This window comes from Corvus hawaiiensis, chromosome 2, assembly GCF_020740725.1.
Source record: "Corvus hawaiiensis isolate bCorHaw1 chromosome 2, bCorHaw1.pri.cur, whole genome shotgun sequence".
Classification (NCBI taxonomy): Eukaryota; Metazoa; Chordata; class Aves; order Passeriformes; family Corvidae; genus Corvus; species Corvus hawaiiensis.
Genome location: NC_063214.1, coordinates 109,082,137 through 109,101,484, shown reverse-complemented (window position 1 = coordinate 109,101,484; position 19,348 = coordinate 109,082,137). Strand labels below are relative to the sequence as shown.

Sequence of the window (19,348 nt, the reverse complement as noted above, 5' to 3'; positions counted from 1 at the left end):
CTGATTCCAAAAGGATGTGAGGGATTGAAATGGTTTAACCCCATCACCAGAGTGTGGGTAGTGGTATTTGACCAGACTAATCAAACCTGACAGACAATTTTTAACACAATTATTCACCTCAAAAAATCATTTGTTGTGAGAAATGAAGTTGATAGTCTAATATTCCAATACATTGGGATTTATAAAAAGAGAACTTTAAAAAAAAAAAAAAGGGGGCACAACAACGACACAAACTCCTCATGTACCACTATTTTCAGTCACTGGTGGTTTACATACATGTAAGCCAGCTTGCTTCCAGTAGTAATTGTTGTACTGATTAATCATGCATTTTGTTTTCTCCTTAAATTTTTCTTCAGAGTCAGTTGTCCACCAAGGGTCTAAATTTCCATTTTTGTCATATTTCCGACCTCAAAAAGGAAAGAAAGAAAACAAATTTTTTTGCAGGAGAAAACTTTTACAATTTAGGAATTTATCACCTGCACAGAAATGAGAGGTGAATGTTCTCATGTAAGTGTGTTTACAAAATGAGTAGGATCAGTGATCAAAATCTTGAACTCCGTGAAATCAGCAGTGAAAAGTTGTCATTCTATTTATTGTCAGAATTTCCATTTGCAGAAGAAGATAGTAATGACTAACAAGTTCAGCAGTACATTTTATAATTACATAGTGTAAGACACATTTAGCTTTCTTCCAAGTGTAATTGTATTTTTCATCCTCAGACCATATGTCTTTGATTCTGAAAATGTGATGATAACTAATTTATTATTAATTCTTCACTTGATCAGGAACCCAATCCATTTCATGCAAACTTCTGAAGTTTCCGTGTTTGATTTTGGAGCAAGACCAGAACATTTAAACCCTATCCATGGAAACAGGGAGGATATATACATCCCATTGCCCAGGCTGATGGTTACAGCAGTGGCTCATAGAAGTTTCACCCTCAGGTCCCTGCTCCCTGTCATTTGTAGGAGAGTATTTAGTCTCCATCATGACTCCAGCCAGTCAGACACAAGACATGTTTGGACTTTACTGAGAGCATGTTTAGCTGCCCATGTGGATGCAGCCTTGCTCTGTGATTTGATTCTTCTTTGCAACTGCAGGAGAGAGAGGTAAGGAGCAATACAGGCATAATACCAAGTACTGAAGATGTTTTATTTCATGCTTTTATTTCTTCTTTTTTTCCTCTGTGTATTATCTTGTTCAAGATGACAAATTCCTAGAGATGTATTTATTTCTATATTTGGAAGGTAAGAGCCTGGCAAGAAGTAGGGGTCTGCTTAGGGAATCAAACCTTAGGTTCCTTTCTGACTGGCAGGAGACAAGAGGGAGATTAGGTACTCACCTACACAAGGTGGGAGTTTATGAAATAAAATGTCTCCATTCTGGAGTGATTGTTGACACAAAATATTGTAGAGCAGTGCCAAAAAGGATACCAGGACACAAGGCTTTCTTTTCTTTTTTCTTCTCTTTTCTTTTCTTTTCTTTTACTACACAACATAAGCAAACTCAAAATTGCTGCTAGGAGGAGGAGGTTCAGGTTTCTTTCTCCCTGCACCTCCCTCCTCTCCCCCTCCCCTCACTTTCTCTCAGAAGCCCAATTTTTAAAAGCACCTTACTGAGACAGCCAAACCTAGATAGTGGCAATGCCTCACTCTACCCAGCTTGTCAGGACAATTGGATTGATATTTTCTGACCATTCTTCTTTTTCCCCTCTCTCTCTTTTTTGAATTTAATTTTAACATTTTGCAACACCTTTTCTGCATCACTATTGTTCCAGTATTGTATTTTAAAACTTTTGTAATTATCTTTTGAAAAAGATACCTGAAATGAAAAGTTTTCTTGGAAGTAATTTTTATCAATCAGAAATTATCCTTTTGCCCTTCCCACTCCCCCCATTAGGACTTTCAGAATCTGTTGCTGATTTAGTTTTCATTCAAGACAAACAGAAGGAATCAAGCTTGTGGCATTTCTTACCAAATAAAATCCAATTCAGAGAATCAAGATTCCATGTAAATAAATCTAATAAATACAAGTTGATAATTTTTTCACGCAATTCAGCACCATTAGAACACCCAAAACAATAAAAACGCTACAGCATGTACAAGTCAGCTTTCTAATCTGTCAACTCTGTAAATAAAAAAGTTATCAACATGCAGTCAATCACTCACCATTGCTATCAAATCCATGAGTAAACTCATGGCCGACAATCACTCCTATGGCACCATAACTTAATGACCTGTAACACAAAGAACCAGTTTCCTCAGGAAGTGTTCACAGTCATGAACATTAATGGACAAAAGACCTCAGGAAATATCATTATTGATTTTAAAAGGGGGTGAGGAGGCAGGGGACTATGGGTCTAAAAATCACACCTATACAATTTGGACTTAAAGATGTTGAAGCTCTTAACTCTTTTAAAAGCAACATTTAATCTAAAACTTTGAAAGCATTGGGATGGTTCACTCTTCCAACCAAATTCCTTATCAGCATCGTATGAGCTCCAAATGTCTCCCACAGCTGACTGCATTCTGTATATTCTGACAGGGAACAGGACACAGTTACAGCTATAACTACTCTGAAACAAAGACTATATTTTGTAAAGCATTAACAGATCTCCATTCAGTTTTAAAAAGAAAGGTCACATAATTCCCTTGCACCTGCCCTGGAATAGGAAATGATACACAGTCGGACCTAAGGCACCCGGGAAACAGAGTAAAAAGAAATATTTTGTATTCCTGATTGACAATTAATTATATCTTCCTTATTATATCCCAATAAACATGCTTTTGGGAGAAACAGAGATGAAAGAGGGAAAGGCTAAGGGCTTTTTTACACCAAAAGCAGTGGATATCATGGGGGTAGGTGATCTACCCAATGCATCTTTCATTTGTTGAGTTGATTTTTGTGATTTTATTTATTTCATTATTGAGATGCTACACTTCAAAGCAGCTTATAGTATTTCTAACACATCGTATTGAAATAGAAGAAAGGCAGAGGGTTTTGAAATAACATGTTATTACTGGACCTAATGATCCATAGTGCACTAATTGCTCATCTCAGTCAGGCCCAAAAGGTATTATATCATTTAATTCCCTCTGCTCCTACGAAAATCCTTCCCTTTGTTTTTTTGTTTCCTGAAAGGTACTTTGCATGTGCTAAAATCTTCCCTACTGTTTTTTAGCCCAAGTACTGTTACAAACCTTCTCTAAGAAATGCAGGTTAAAATGATACATTTCAGCAATGGAAATATCGTCCTTTTGTGTGACAAATTTGTAATCTTGTGTAGCACACAGTGATAATTACCCCTAATAAATGCACTATGTAAGACTTGTTTTCCACATCTGAACTAAAGGGGTTATGCAGGTTCTTTTGCAGCTGGAGAAGTGAAAAAACAATGGCACAAAACAGGTAAAGAGATCGAGAAGAACCAAGCCCTATTACTAAATACATCTTATTTTTCCTCTAAGGTTCTTCGTCACCATGAGTGACAGGACAAAGAACAGGTTGGTGTTCTGGCACTCCTACAGCTTTCCTTAGCTCCAAAAGATTGGGTGAAGTTTGCAGCAAATTTTGGCTTTGAATCTGTGAACCCCCTTCAGCATTTTGTCCAGCTCAACAGCATTTATTGCCATAAATTTTCCCAGCTCTGTTCGTGCTTTTCACTTCTGGGCACAGTAGGACATAGATGGAAGGGATTAGGTGCAGCCCAGCAGATACCATATTAAAGGGGAACTTTCTGGGACTGGGGAGGCTCAGAGAACTGTAAGGAAGCTATGAGGTCAGGTAGTTTGAAATCTCTATTTCAATATATCTGGCACTGAAGGCTCATAACTGTGAATGATGGCATTTGAATGTTATTTAATGTACTGAGATGTAAAAGTGATAACTAAGCTTCCCTTTATGCAAATAGACATAGCTGGTTTTTGGTGGTTGCGCTGGAACTGTTCACTAAAACGCCACTAAATGTTAAATATTTGCTAAAACAGTGACTTTTTGATGGTTTGTCTGTTCCACTGCCATGTACTGTTTCTTCTAAGCAGACAGAAAACATCCAGAATATTTCAAGGACAAAAGCAATTGGTTGTCTGATATAAACCAGCCACATTTGTTTACTAAATTTCATTTTGATACGTACTCAAGCAAAACCAATTTAAGCTAAGGTAACCTTTAAAGAAGAGAGATGAGCAAAGTATAACACTTTGAAAGAACCACAATTTTATCACTATGGCAGAAGGTCAGAATACAGAGAAATCTCTTCAGAAAGCAAAGCTGGAAACAGGTCTGCAATAACTGTAACAGGAAAAAAGTTCACCTTAACAAGAAAGGACTTTCTTCTATCCCCAATTACCACTTACAAAGTCACCTGGCCCACAAGAATTCTCTTTGAATTCAAATTAATTTGTTCCTAAATTGAACGTCTTTCTACATATATTGCAAAATTTCCTGTTTACAAGGACACAATCCAGATTGGATGATGGCAAACACAAAATGTTCAGAAAGTTTAACAAAGATTTATTAAGGATATGTTTCACCAGTAACTGGCTTTATATAACTGCAAAATAACTTTCAGAAACTGCCATCAGAAACTTTTCATGGTCTTATCCTGCCCTAAAATAGAAAGCTATTGAACTGCACAAAAGCAGTGATTTTTCAAAATTAAATGTATGTGACCTATAATTACCCTTCCTCAGCTACACTGGCACATGCTCAGGCAATCTCAGGCAATCACTTATGCACATGAAGATATTCTCAGGCACCTCAACAGGCACAGACAAGGGGCCACGGCTAATCTTAGATATTAGCAGAAAGTGAACAATAAACTGATAATAATTGGCTTCTTGGGGTATTCAGTTCTGTTCAGGAAGTGTTAGTTACCTGATTTACAATTCCTTTTAATACCTGCCATGTGCACACTGCTGCATCTGCATGCTGTAGCATTGAAACACTTCCACTTGAGTGCACTTAATTAGCAATTCCTGCGAGAAATCAGTCATCAGTTTAAGACAACAGCAACACATATGGCTCCCAAGGGTAAGAAAAAGTATCTCACAAAGCAGCACTTCTCAAAGTCAGTTCTTCCAGTGGAAAAACCAGGATACAGCAGGAGAGAACACACAACCCAAGGGCCAAGTTTGCCCTGCAGAAGGACAACACAGTTTTCCCATGCACTCACTACCTTTTGGTTGCCTTCAGCACTGCAGCCTTCTCTGCCATGCCCTCTTCTTCACCTATATGTGTTTGCAATAACTTCCCCTGTTTTTCCTCATTTCTAGGTGGATGAAGTTCTCTGGTGCAATACTTACCTAGGATACTCTGTTCCCCAAAAGAAAGGCTTTTGAAGTTCTCCTGCTGGGAATCCTGCAATTGAAAAAAAAAAATATAATAAAAAAGTGAGGCCAATTCAATACAGCTGAATTGCTGTCACAATGCCCAAGGGTTTAGATTTTATGACCTCATTTGTTTGGTTTCAGAAGGTTTTGCGAGGGGAGCTTTCCCTGGGGTGGTAGTTTCAGAATGCAATGTAGAGGATCTTGGAGAGGCAGCAGAGATGCTGCCACACGCTCGTCTGCGTAAGCACACGTGTTCCTGTGAAAAACACACCTCCTGTTTCCTATGAAGAATACTGGATTACCCTCAGATGTGCCGACAGATCAACAGACAATACATAGGTAAAGTGCAAGAAGAATTAAAATAGTGTTAGCTTAGTGAGGCTTCAGTGCAGCAAGAAACATGAAAGTGGTAAAATGTAAGCCTAATTCTATTTAGTCTATGAAAAACAAAGGTAAATGAGCATGCTTAGGCACTTCTGTAAAGGAAAACTGTAGATTATTAAGGCTGTAGGGTCAGTCTAGCTACAGATATTACCTGGCTGTTTCTGGTAGACTAACCAGTTGCCAAAAAAACATCAATGGAAACACTCTGGCGAGTGATGATCTACTGATGTTTCACATAGGAATCAAAATTGTTCCTCAAAGTCACATGTCTATTTTTAATTCCAGGGTGACATTTCAGTGCCAGGATACTGAAGACAGTGGAGCTGCACATGGTAAAAATGTAACAGCCCAAAGAACGGCTAAATAGAACATACACCCATGGTCAAAGTTCTTACATGATGGTGAAAAGTGCCATCCTTCCAGGCCCAGATGTGGAATTTACTGTCTTGTGTCACAAACTCCCATCCATAAAGCACAGGCATACACCTGCTTTGAAGCTTAACCCACATGGTCATCACCTTGTTGAGGAAGAACCAGTTTCCTCAGGTGACTCACTTGTCTTCCCAGGAGCTGCTGCTTTACCCTATGGGTCTCTCTTCAAGAAATCACCTGAATGCTCAGATCAATACAAAAACAAATTCATTTAATTCTAACCCTATTCATTTTTTTTGTGGATATATTGGACATAGATTTCTTTATATCTGAGATAAGTTTTCAGGCAAGATCGTTGTTCTTTCCTTACAAAGTCTTTAAAAAACTTACTTTGAAATGAAAAAAAGAAAAAAGAAAAGAAAAAAAAGAAAAAACCAAAACCCCAAAACCAGTATGCTGAGTGTAATTCATGCCAAGTGATATGGCACAAGGCATGTCCTCTTGGCCTGCCCAGCTGCTTTTTGATGTTGCTTCTCCATGGCTGCCATCATTCCCTATCTGCAATTAGCTTACAAAAAATGTGGGCTTCAAACTTATTTTCTGAATGTTGTTTGGGGTTTTATTCTTACTTCTCCAGATGTTGTTTTATTGTTTCAAGCATGGTATTATTTTCTTTTCCAGCACTACAGACCAAAATTTTACCAATGTCAAGGACAAAGTTTTCCTGATCTAACTCTCCTTGCCTCCCAGTGCACAGAGAAGATTATTTATGATGCATGTTTTTAAACATTTTAAGCAGCAATGGTACACTCATACAACCTAATGAAAATTCCTTGTTAGGCTTTAAGTTAAAAGCTGTGTTTAGAGCTGAAAATCCTATCTGAACTGGTTCTCTCCAAACACCGAATCTCAGAAAAGGTTTTAGAATGCTTAGGTTCTACTAACTCTAAATGATCCTATCCCCACAACAACAGGTGAGAGGAACTGTGGCCAAAATGAACAAATGAGCCCATACTGAAGGTGGTATGAACGAAATCATGTCTAATGATCACACAATCCTGTGTGCCTGTCCCTGCACCAAGAGGCTATCAAAATCTTTTTAAGGAGCTGCAGTTTTTATGTCCAGGTATAGACTTGTGTAGTGAATTTGCACTTGTCTGCAGTAGAGGTAATATACATTATTTACAGCAAATTAGGTGCAAATCTTCACTCAGGCTTATCCAGCTACACTAAATGTGTCTTTGTAGAACATTGCTGAAACACAGTCAGCTGTGAGTTAAACCATGAGATAGTTTTCACGGAACAAGTCAATGAATGAATGGTAGGAAGCTCCAATCCTGAGTCCATGCAACAGGTTGGTAACTATTTACTGAAAGTCAGGATCCATTTTAGGTTAGATATCACTGAGCAAAGTGCTGGTTGAAGGAGTGGTTTCTGGTTCTGGATGTGTGAAAACACCTCTGTAGTTTGCACTAATGGAAGCTCAGGAAGTATTTTCAGGCCAAAGCAGAGAAAGAGGCCAGCAGAATGTAATACACATTTCAGAAAACCTCAGGAAACTGAAATATGTTATCACCAGGAGTTTGTTTTGTTTTGTTTTGTTTGGGGGGTTCATGTGTTTGTGGTTTTGTTGTTGTTGTTTTTGTTTGGTTTTTGGTAAGAAAAAAGATCTAATTTTGAAAGGGATTCTTGGTCAGACAGTAGAGCAAATGGATCCCATTCTCCAGAGGTCAGCGGCACTGAGGAACTGAGGGTGCTTGTCCCCTCTTGCAACACTACAAGGAACAAATTCAGAGTTGGCAACACTTTTTATGCAGTATCTCCTTCAGGCAAGCAATAACTACATCATCCTTGGGGGAGCAAGGATAACAGTGTCTTAGACTAGAATGTCCTTGAAACCAGTTTCTTATTTTGTGCTGATTTGAATCCCTCGATTTAGGCAATTCCCTTGTGAAATCTGTTTCTTTTTTTGCTTGACATATTGCACCTAAAAGAATTAATGACAAAACTCAGAGAGCTCATAGTAGGCTGCAGATGCAATAAATACTAATGGGATTATTTATATGCTACTGGAGTTCAAGCAGGCAAAGGACAGATCTGAAGGAGTAAGACAGGCAGACTTCAGGGAACTTCACACCTTAAGGAAGAGATACAGGCACTGGGAATGTATTTTGAGCTAACACTTGACCACAAATTTAGCCTGTATTGTGCACCTTTTAAAGCTTTCTCCCTCTACACAGCCCCAAAAGAGAGACACAGGCTGAGAGTCTCTCTCTTTATACACTATATTGCTAATGCAGGCCCTGAGTCTATGGTCATTACTCACCAACAGCACACAGAAAGAAAACTGTGTTATCTTATTACAGACCCCACACAAATCCATCTGCCATCATCAAGACCTGGACTTGAAGAATCTGCTTTGACTGCCTTTTTACAACCTACCTAAATTTGGAGCAATGCTATTGGGCTGCATTCTGAGATGGGCAGTGGTGTGACATGCCACAAGAGCACTGGTCTGTGGACAGATGAGTTCAGGCTGTCACAGAACAGCACTGGTACCCTATATCCATGCATCTTACTGGTGGCAAGGTGGGACAGCCAGGCTAGATCATCCTCAAGATGGACTTTGTGCCACTGATCCCAACATGCTACAGACCAGTTGTTCTGATCACAGCCCTTTAAGCCCAGTGGTCCAAGGAGTTTTCAGTGCATCTGAGTACCCACTTGAGTAGCCAATTCTTCAGGAGTTTTTATTTGAGTATGTTAAGGGAGAAAGTGCTGAAATTCTTTCTAAAGAATAAATCACATTCACATCTCTCTCCTCAACCACTAAGCTAATAATCTCATTGTAGAAAGCTGGTCAGGGAAACTGTTTCCAGGGTTTACTTTATCATGTACACAGGGACTGTTGTGAGCCTGGCTAGCTTGAAATTCCCTAGATTTACCTTCTTGAAGATAGGGGTGACATTTGCTTTCTTCCAGTCCTCAGGAACCTCCCCCAGTCACTATAACCTTTCAAAGATTACCAAGAGTGGCCTCACAATGATGTTGTGAGCTCGTAGGTGCACCCTGCCAGAGCCCATGGGCTTGTGTTTGTCCAGTCTGTTTGAACGTTTCCTAACCTATTCCTCCTCCACAGAGGGTAAATCTCCTTTGTTACCAGGTCCCCTTCCCTCATTCAGCACTACATTTTCCCTCAACTTTCTGCTGCTGCAGCTACACTTGCAGGAACATTTTTTCACATCCCTTGCCAGATTCATGTATAGGGAGGCTTTGGCTGTCCGAACCTCTGTGTCTGGACCCTTGGACAGTGACTGTTCAACTTTCCTCTTAGTCACCTTACTGCTCTGGAATGCAGGGGCACTTCAAGCAGTGCAGTACATCTGGCTTACTTCAAACATTTCACTCTTAATTTATGCTGATATTGAAGCTCTGGAAGAATCCTGCCTGCACGGTGTATATATATATATATATACATATATATATATACACATACACTCTGCCTTTTAATGTAATTGAAGGTTTCTATCTTCATTTTATCCATGATATCATTTTCAGCATCTCTCTACAGCAAGGTGCTGTAAAGCTTGTTAGAATGTATTTAAAATTTGAAGGTTTTTCTTTCCTCCAATTTTGCAGGGGCTTTACTGCCAGTAATAAATCCACTTACCAGCGAATACCTACACTTTGCAGATGAATATCCTTACATTCAGTATAATATTGCTAGTTTACCAAGAAGACACAAGTAACCACATTGGATCTGATAATTCCCTGAAACAATGCAGGGCAATAATGGATAAAGTAAACCAAAACACACATGAGAAGACTCGCCAAATCATGAGGAAATTTGCAGTTCAAATCTAAATATAAATTCAAATTTTATAGTTCAATTACATTATTTGGTTATATTGTATGATGATTTTAACTGAGGCAAAGCCTTATTCCTCAATAATGAGGTTGGTTTGTTTAAAGCAACTTCTGACAGGCTAGTGAATCCCATATGTAAGTAACAGATATGGGAGACAGCTGTACTAAACTGTGTGATATACAGGGTGATCTGCCAATTGGTGTACTGGCAATTCTCAGATGTGTTCAAAAGCTGTAACTTGTTTTTTCAAGTGTCACTGAATGAATTCAGATGTAGAGTTTTAAAGGGATAAGACATAAGCAGAAGACTAACTGCTGGTCAGTAATCAAAGAATATTGAATTCACACAAGGAATTAAATGTGAAGACAGCTGGGGTGTTGGTTAGTTGTCTAAAAACAGCCCAAAGGACATTTTGTTTAAAATGGTTCCACAGACTTCTATGTGGACAACTGAATCTCATGCCAGTGATGGCTTTCATGTCTTCTTTGAGGTCTAGCTGCCAGTCTTGATGGCAAGGGGCTTCTGCAAGTTTTATCTCAGATAAAACACATGAGGAAACCTTTCAGACACTGTAGAGCACCCCAGACAGCTTTGAGCATCCATATGTAGGTGACAGAGACCAAACTCTCTTTCATTACATGGACCTGAATCATACACCTTATTTCAAGTTTTATCCTGTGGACAAAGAGCAGAGAAAACAAAAATTGTGTGAGGACAGAAGATATCAATTGTGTAAGGCACAGTAACTGTTCCATGCAATGCATGAAAACAAAGCTTAATTTTATGAAGAGCTCAGTGAATAAATTCATTAAAGAGATACAGGGAAGTAATAGTCTTAAAGCAGAGGACTCTGCAGCCTCTGCTTCAATTCTTGGCTCAGCTTCTGCTTCACCTGACAAGAGACTCTGCTACTCATGAAAAAGAGAGAACCCAGTATTTCCCAACCACAGTGGGGCAACATGAGGAGAAACATGACGTGGTTTGTGAGGTGCCAAGGAATACTGTCTACTAAGGGAGTAGGAAATGTGAAAACATCTGTTTTACAAGAAACTTTGATCTTTATTTTATAAGGAGAAGCCTCACTGGATTTCCCAGGGTGAGGGAATGGGGGTAGGGGGAGAAGAAAAAAAGGAAAAATTCTTCTACTTTATACATTCATAATAAGAATTTTAGAAAGAAAAGATAAAGAATGGAGGTAAGGATCATGTATCATCTCACTTGTGACCATAGTTAAATAAAATGAGAGCTCACTTAAGACACTTAAAGCTTACTTAATAACAGGGCTCAGAAAGTGTTCAGTCCAAATCTGCTGTGTTCATTAACCTCCTGGAAACTAATGGCACACTTGAAACTACTTCATCAATAACCTTCCAATTAGTCCAGTTCTTAAGGGAAGAGAAAATGCCCCTATGGACATTCCCCTTGTCCTGCCCCGGCCACGGCACTGGGTGCTGTTTCCCAGCACTTCCCTGGCTCCTGGAAAGATAAGAGCTCTCCCTTGCAACTCACAGCATAAGCGAGCTGCCAGCATCAATATCTGGGTGATGCTTCCTGTAAAGACGATACTTACTGGCTAGTATGAGCTCTCATCTCTGCTTTTCTCTATGGATGCTAATTTAAATGCAATTTTTAAATTCTGTTGTAGATTATATCTCCTTCCTGTAACATGTACTGAGGCCGCTCTCTAAAGAGGCCTCTTGACTTTCACTGGAGAACTGCAGGAACAGCACAAATGACTTAGAAGGAGCATGGATATAAACTAAGAGAGATAATATCAACATTAATTACCCAGTACATCTATTCAAGCTTACACTTCATGAGTATGTTGCTTTTATTTGCCTCAGTTCACTGTAAATCTCCCTTTCATTACTGTTCACAGCCCACAAATGTGACTATTTTTATATATTCTAAAGGCATACATATTTACATTTTGAAAAAACAACTGAACACACCAAATGTCTGACGAACAGTTCCCTTTTATCTTTAACATATTCAAGGGCCAATATTTTTGTGCTGTAATGAAATAAAAACCTTTTCTTGAACAGAAGTGTGCTAGCACACTTTGATCATCACTTGTGTCTATTTTCAGCACATATTTGTTGACAGCTCTAGAGTGCATTAAAATAAACTAATCCTTTAGGAATGTGGTTTTGGTGTTCCAATTATGATAATTAAAAAGATAGTATTCATGCTGCTTAGATGATATGAAGTGTACTTAGATACATTTTGAGACTCTAAAGGCAATGACACATACCTGTTGTCCTTGTTAAGTACCTATAATTAAAGGGGAAATTGACGAGCAAATGCACAGAAAATTGAAAAATTATCCAAACTAGGATTAAAAAATTATTAACAACCATTATAAACATGCATAGTGGTTCATCTAAGACACTTTGAATTATCGATAAAGAGGAAATAAATAAATAGAACTCACATAAAGAGAACATCAAGAGTAAACTTGCATAATATTAAGATAAATTATATGTACCATATTTTTTAACTCTGCTCTTTGAGGCACATCTCACTTTGATACAGCTACTTATTTCTCCTTTGTAGATATTAACAGAATTGTTGTTCATTCAAGCTATCAATAGTTCAGTAATGAAAATTAAATTAAGCAACAGCAAAGACAAGGGTGTTTGCACTAAAGTACAGCAAAATTTGGTAGATCTACTGCATATGCAAGATTTGCTATATTCTCCCAAATCCAATGATTTTTAAAATCATCTAGTTTCTATTCTCTATTAATTTTCACTTTTCATGAAACAAGACCTTTTCTTCCAAGTAACTGAGTAGTCAAGTAGTCAAGTTAAAAACACTAAAAGCCTATACATGGACTTGCATAGATATTCTAATGTTTATGTCAGTGATACAGATTACAGAGACAGAACAATTTGTGATCCTTCCATCAGGAGTGTCAGAGACCTCCCTGTGTTTTGAACACAGAAAGCAAAACCAGCTGCCTAAAGCTCAGAAGCGATCAGGACCTCCACATTCCCCTCCACTTCCGCAGGTACCTGACGATTGCTCTTTTCCAAAATCCATGGGTCACGGCACTGATGTTTCTTTTTCTCTAAACTTTTTCAAGAAGCCTTTGGTGACTAATCAAGTTCGGAGTTGCTGTGGATTTGTTGATATCATCACACAGTACATTTCTATTTCCAAACTAACGGTCCTAATTTTTAGAATCAAATTTTGGAACCAGGGATTTTCCAGTTCATGTAGAAACTAATTTCCATAATCAAATTCTGTTATGCATTTTAAAATTCTTATTTCTCAAATTCTTCTTAGTAAAGTCACTTACAAAGAGCAAAAATAGATGGGCCTTGAAGACACTAAAGTCCAGTTTGCTCACTGAAGAGCAGGGGCACTCAAGCAGGTGAAGATCTGGTCCATTCACTATTTAGAGCAGTGATCAGTAGTAGATGTGAAGGGAAAGAGTGTCAGGCAACTACCTGTGAGGTAATTCTTCTGCTAGCACATATTCCTACCTTCCAGAAGTCAGCAGCAGAGGGAACTGTCCTCCTGAACTGAGTTCATATACCTCTACTCTTTTGTACAGAACAGAACACCCTCTTTTCTGATCATCCGCTAATGCGGTAAGTAGCAGAGATCCCCACAACACACCCCTCCAACTATTTGCCAACAAGGAATTGGTTCCCACCTCCTTTTCTTATCTCTAATCAATCATTAACTTATGAAAGGGCCTTCTTTCTTGTCCCACAACAACTTCCAGTTATTAGTATTGGGAAAGAACATCCAAAGTGTGCGATGGAAAAAAACAGTGTATCAAGCATACTTACCTGCTTTCTAAATTTTAAAAAACCTCTAATAGATTCAGAAAGTATGATTTTTTTCTAAAAGAAAAAGCAAAAAACATCTCACATTCTCATGTTCACTCTTCACCATTATATCATATGCTTATTCAGTCTCTCTATTCAATCATGTTGTGGTCACAACCGCATTCCTTCATATAGAGGCTAAAGTGATTTTTTATGCAGATCCCTCTGAACTATCTTTTGAAAAATAGGATTTGAAACTTGCCACACCTACTCTTCCTGTGCTGAGGCCACTATAAGTCATAGGCTATACATCAAAGCTGGTTGTTTGGAAATTTTTTGTCGAAGTTCCTTTGAAATAGCTGGGAAAATTCATATGGTCCTTATATTTGTCATAGTTCATTGTATGAATTTCTTCTACAGTCTTATTGACACAGTTTATTGACACTAAATTTTAAGCAATTTCTGTGACCAACCTCTCACAAGAAAAAGCTCCAGGGTTAGAACTTCCCAAACTCTTCCCGTGCAAAGAATTATCTTATTTTTATGCCTTAGAGACTCTTCTCTTTCAGTGTATTTGACAAAAAATTTTTATTATTAGTTCTTGTGCTGCTAGAAATTTGGTCCTCAAAATCTTTCTGGGCTTGCTGTATCACAGTTTTACATTTAACTTGCTGGAGTTCAAGCTTAATTCTTTTTCTCAAATGACTCTAGTTTGAAGAACTTTTTTTCTGTGGTTTAACTAGGCCTTTAAAAATGCCACAGTTCTTGTGGTATGTGAGCAGTCCCTCAAAACTTTGCATGGATTACTACTGAAAACATACCTGCAAAGCAGCAAGGTAGAAGTTCTTCCCCACCAGCATTAATGGGAAATCAGTAGTGATGTGTCAAATGTTTATCAGCAGCTTCTGACTTGAGAATGTTCTTCCCACATCTCACAGGGCCTCTTGCCCCATTAAAACACACCAGCCAGCAGTGGAAGACAGTACTGTGCCTTTCTCTGAATCTTCCCTCCTGTTGCACATCATTTTCAGGGCATGATTACATTTGTACCTCTCTGGTAGGAGAGGGCTTTGTTCAGAAAGAGCCACCTAAAACTTTTTCCTCTTTGAAAGAGTCCTGAAAGAACTGAGAGTGAGTAGCACCGTCCACACTTCAAGGTCACTTGCCAGCAGAACGAGAAGGTCAGCTGTTTTGATAAAAAATACAATTGCCTCTACACCCATAACTGATGGGTTATGTTTGATAGCTCTCTGACTCCTGACTCTTTCAGACATGAGTGTGAAATTTTCAGTGGCTCCAGCCTCTTGACACACTTTTCTCTAATGTGCCACGGTGGAGTGGCTGGGACAGCTGAGCACTGCTGAAACTTGAGAGAACCCAATATTAAAGCAGTATAATAGCAATGGCTTCATTTTGCTCTGAGCAGGCGTCCTCTCCACTCACAAAAAACCTCTCCAGCAGCAGTGATGGTGGAGGAAGAGCAGCTGTAATGCTTTGCAGGTACCTTAGAACTGTGACCACCTCAGCCAAGTGCTCCCTCAGATGATCAACAAAAATGTGACTGCCTAATGATGGCAGCCCCTCTAATTAAGGAAGAGCTATCTAAATATAGCACTAATTTTAATCAAAAGAACTGCCTAATTATTATACACGCTTTACAACTGAGATCACTTAGACATGAAAGATTTTGAGTGGTTTGGAGGCAAAGTTGCTTACAGAAATTGGTAGAAGCAAATACCAGCAGACTCAGACTGCCAGTCCTCTGCTGTACCTTCTTCAGTGTGATACATTAACTTTGTGCCTTTCTCTCTGTGACCAAAAGAGATGCAGGAATAAAAGGGGGAATCACTAAGCAATTTTTGAGGTCCTGTCTCTGGGGACCGAGACCACAGAGGTGGTGGCAGCCACCTTCCAGACACGAATGGCATAGAAGAAAAGGCTGATTTAACATGCAAAGCTTGTAAGAGCAAAGAGAAGTGCCAGGGTAAAGGTAACACTCTTGTACACAGAAAGACTGGTATTGAATTTTAAAGCCTGATAGAAAATTTCAGTTCAAAGTCCCATTAAAACAAACAGGAATGAACATCCAAACTCATAACACTTCTTTGAAAAACTCATCTCTTTTACCTAATTTGTTTCCACACCAGAATATAAGCTACCTAAAAACAACCAGTAACTAAAATTAGTAGAAGACAGGTAGTACTGCATATACAAAATAATTTCATCAAACTATACAGGTAAGAATTTTAAGTTAGCTACAGATATCACTCCTTGTCCTTGAAGGTATTGAACAAATCCACTGAACATTTGTATGTTTTCTGGTCTGTATCACAGTCGTCTCTAGTCACATTTATTGCTACATATCTGTCAATACTAGAGGACAGAACTGCTATCACTGTATATTTATGGAGATGTGTGTACACATGTTTTTGCCACAGAAAACAGAAGATAGAAACATTAGGCTTTAATAAAAGTGATTTAAGCTATCATTTGCAATGGACAGAGTACAAACACACACATGGTCACTGCAACTCATCTGACGCAGGGTAACTCATTGAGCAACTGTAGTTCCAATTTGTGGGAGCTCTGGGTTTTCCAGATTGATCCTCTCACTTAGGTCTCACAGCTGAATTACCAGGTCTGAGCTTTTAATTTTCGGTCACAAACAACACAATAGGTACAGCAGTTATCTGAAGCTTGACACATACATTCCCAAACAGGCACTTTATAAGGAGACTCAGAAGGCAGATACTCACTGATCTGGTTGGTAGATGCACTATAGAAAGCATTTACAGTAGTCGGGCTTGTAAACCACCTGTAGTAAGAACAAAATTAATTCTCTGTCAGTACATTGACATTCACCTTTATGAATCAAAGGAGCAAAGATAAAAATTGAACTCAGGTGAAGGAAGTAAAAACATTAAGGACTTAAGATACATTAAAGTTTAAGTATTTCTCCATTTCAGTACATGCTACTCACACTTTCTTAGAACATTGAAATCTATTGTTTAATGACTTTAACTATGTACAGTCAATGAATTCCCAACAGGAGCGATTCCTAGTGTTCCTATCACGTGATCTGTTTAATTTCTAAGTGACCACTGTGCTTCTGAGGTCTGCCATGCTGATGAATCAAAATTCACCCAGCAGAGGCTGCAAGACTGACAGCAGCTGGGAAACCTCTCTTGAGTGTCTTTCAAACACGTGTGGAGAAACTCTCTGTTGAAATTAGAGGAGAGCATTTTCAAACAAGTAAAGTGGCTTTAGAGGCTTTGCTGAACAATTACTTGAACAATTAGGATTATGCCAACAACACAAACAAGTACCTTCTGGGAATGTAAATTCAGAATAAACAGCTTCATGTTCTGTACCCTATGCAGTGAACATGACCATCCTAAACAAATAGGCCTCTTGCCAGGCATTTCTTCTCATAGTTTGATTTCTCATATATACTGGAGGAAACCCTAGATTTGAATAGGAGTTGGACTTTGATGATCCTTGTGAGTCCCTTCCAACTCAACATATTCTATGATTCTATGAATAGCAAATGAATCTCCTTAGCCTAAGCTCATCTGTATTGACAGTGGCTTCAACCATATGAGTGGAAAATCTCAACTGACTTCATCAAGAACCAAATCTCCTCAGATGAAACCCTGAGTTCAGTGAGCCCAAGATTTCACTTTATGATTTTATAAGGGAGCAGTGAGGCAAAAGAAATAAAGATGACGAGAATTAGTGGTTAGTTCATAATAACTTAGAAGTAACTCTAGTAAATATCCAAACAAGAACATCCTGATGTCTTTAGCAAAATATTACTCAAAAGTTTTGAAAAGCCACATGAATGCAATGTAATTGCTTTGGAAATTTTCTTTTAAAGAGGAGAGATAGAAGCTGCAAAACAAAGGAAGATCTATCAGAATATGGAAAATATGTGATATCAATGACAATGTATACACAATTTGTGCTTTAAAATAGCCTCATTAATGAAAGAGTCATCTGCACACCCTGACTGGTTTTCTGACAACTAATGTCCTCACATAAACCAGGTAACAAAGGGGAGAGTTTGAAAATGGCAGCATTTTGTCTTTTGTCAATAAATTTAACTGCTTGTTTTAGTCTCCAAGCTGAGCAGCTTATTTTGCAATGAATCAACCAGAAAAACTAACAAATGAAGGCTAAAAGAGTGATATCGTGTACATATTTTAACAATCTGTCACATTAAAGGCTCTAATTGTCACAGATAACTCTCCCTGCTTTGTTTATTAGGAGATTGTGAAGGGGAGGAGCAGGGGGAGGTTGTTTTCTCTTCATAATAAGGAGATTAAATGTTAGAGGTAATGTAGTGAGATAATGGAAAATTGAAGAAAGAATGTGTATGGTGAGGGGATCAAAAAAAAAAAAATTAGGGGCTTAATTAACAACATTTCAATTTCATGTTCACAGACACAATCAGCTGAACTGTGTTGAAGGATGCAAGCCTGCCATTTGTGCCTTGGGACCTGCTCTCCAGGCTTAGCAGTAAATCTGGAGGACTGCCCCTTTTTTGAAAAGGAGAAATCCCATTTGAAAAGGACTCATCTGAAACAATCAACACTTCAATTTAGATTTTACTGTAAGTTTGAACAAGGACACATAGTGCTGTGACTTGCACCTCACCCTGTTGGCTTGTTCTGCTTACAACAGCCTTTCTCAAACAGCAACTTTTAAGCACGAAAAAGGCTTCTGGAACAGCAAATCCTCCTTTTTTGAAAATTCCTCTTAGCCTTTTATTTCCAGAGGATCAAGGGCCTGAGATGTATCACAGATACTTCAAATCAGATTAATGTGCTGTGGTTCTTCTCTCCATCCTCTGGGGGGGCTTACCACAGTTAGCTGCAGAGAGGAATCACCACAAGCAGCAGCAAAGAGCTCTTCAGTGCCTAGAGACAGCTCTCTTAACAGCACAAGCTGTTTTACTGGGTGAGGAGCTGGTGATGCAGGTACTTGTCCCCACAGGAGCACTTCACTCTGCCCAAGAGCAGCAGTGAATGCTGGCGACATTTGTTCCGCATTTACGGAGGGAGGACATCACACCATCCTCTGGCCATACTTTCATACCTAAGAACTCACAGACTTGTAGCTCGTAGATGTATCACAAGCATCCCCATCCTGCTTTGTTTCTCACGATCTACCACTGCAATAGCAGAGCCCATCCCATTTCCTGACCTTAACATGAGCCAAAGACTGAGAACAGCCTTGATTTTCTCACTGTAGAACTGAACTCAGTTCTTTCCAAATTGCTTTTTCATAATGAGGCCTCAAAAACGACCCTGTATGAAACTTGTTATGCTTTTAGGCAGTTACGAAGAGGACACTTAGCAGCCCTACTGAGGAGTCAGGAAGAATGAGAGTTCTCGAAGAGTATTTCATATTTGACATTTGGCAAGGAGATTTCCATTCCAGCATTTTGTTGTACCATTCTGAGCACTCTCAAAAAGATTTAGGAAGTATTTTCCAGAAAAGAGTAGAAATAACTAAGACTGCTTCTATCCAGACTAGCAGAACAACTTCACTTCTCATCTGCCATGTGAACTCCTTGAAATGACTGAACCGTCAGGGACAGTCCTTAACTA

The 19,348-nt window shown here is 38.8% G+C and overlaps 1 protein-coding gene across 1 annotated transcript in view; it reads right to left on the bottom strand.

Moving 5' to 3' along the window:
- The window catches only part of PHEX (phosphate regulating endopeptidase homolog X-linked), a 98,279-nt gene that overhangs the window by 9,577 nt on the left and 69,354 nt on the right, over positions 1–19,348 (bottom strand). The window contains exons 15-18 of the mRNA XM_048287894.1: positions 16,493–16,551; positions 5,304–5,358; positions 2,169–2,236; positions 277–407 (exon numbers count right to left, since the gene is read on the bottom strand). Coding sequence (XP_048143851.1) covers positions 277–407; positions 2,169–2,236; positions 5,304–5,358; positions 16,493–16,551 — 313 coding nt within the window. The remainder of the gene's footprint in view (positions 1–276; positions 408–2,168; positions 2,237–5,303; positions 5,359–16,492; positions 16,552–19,348) is intronic.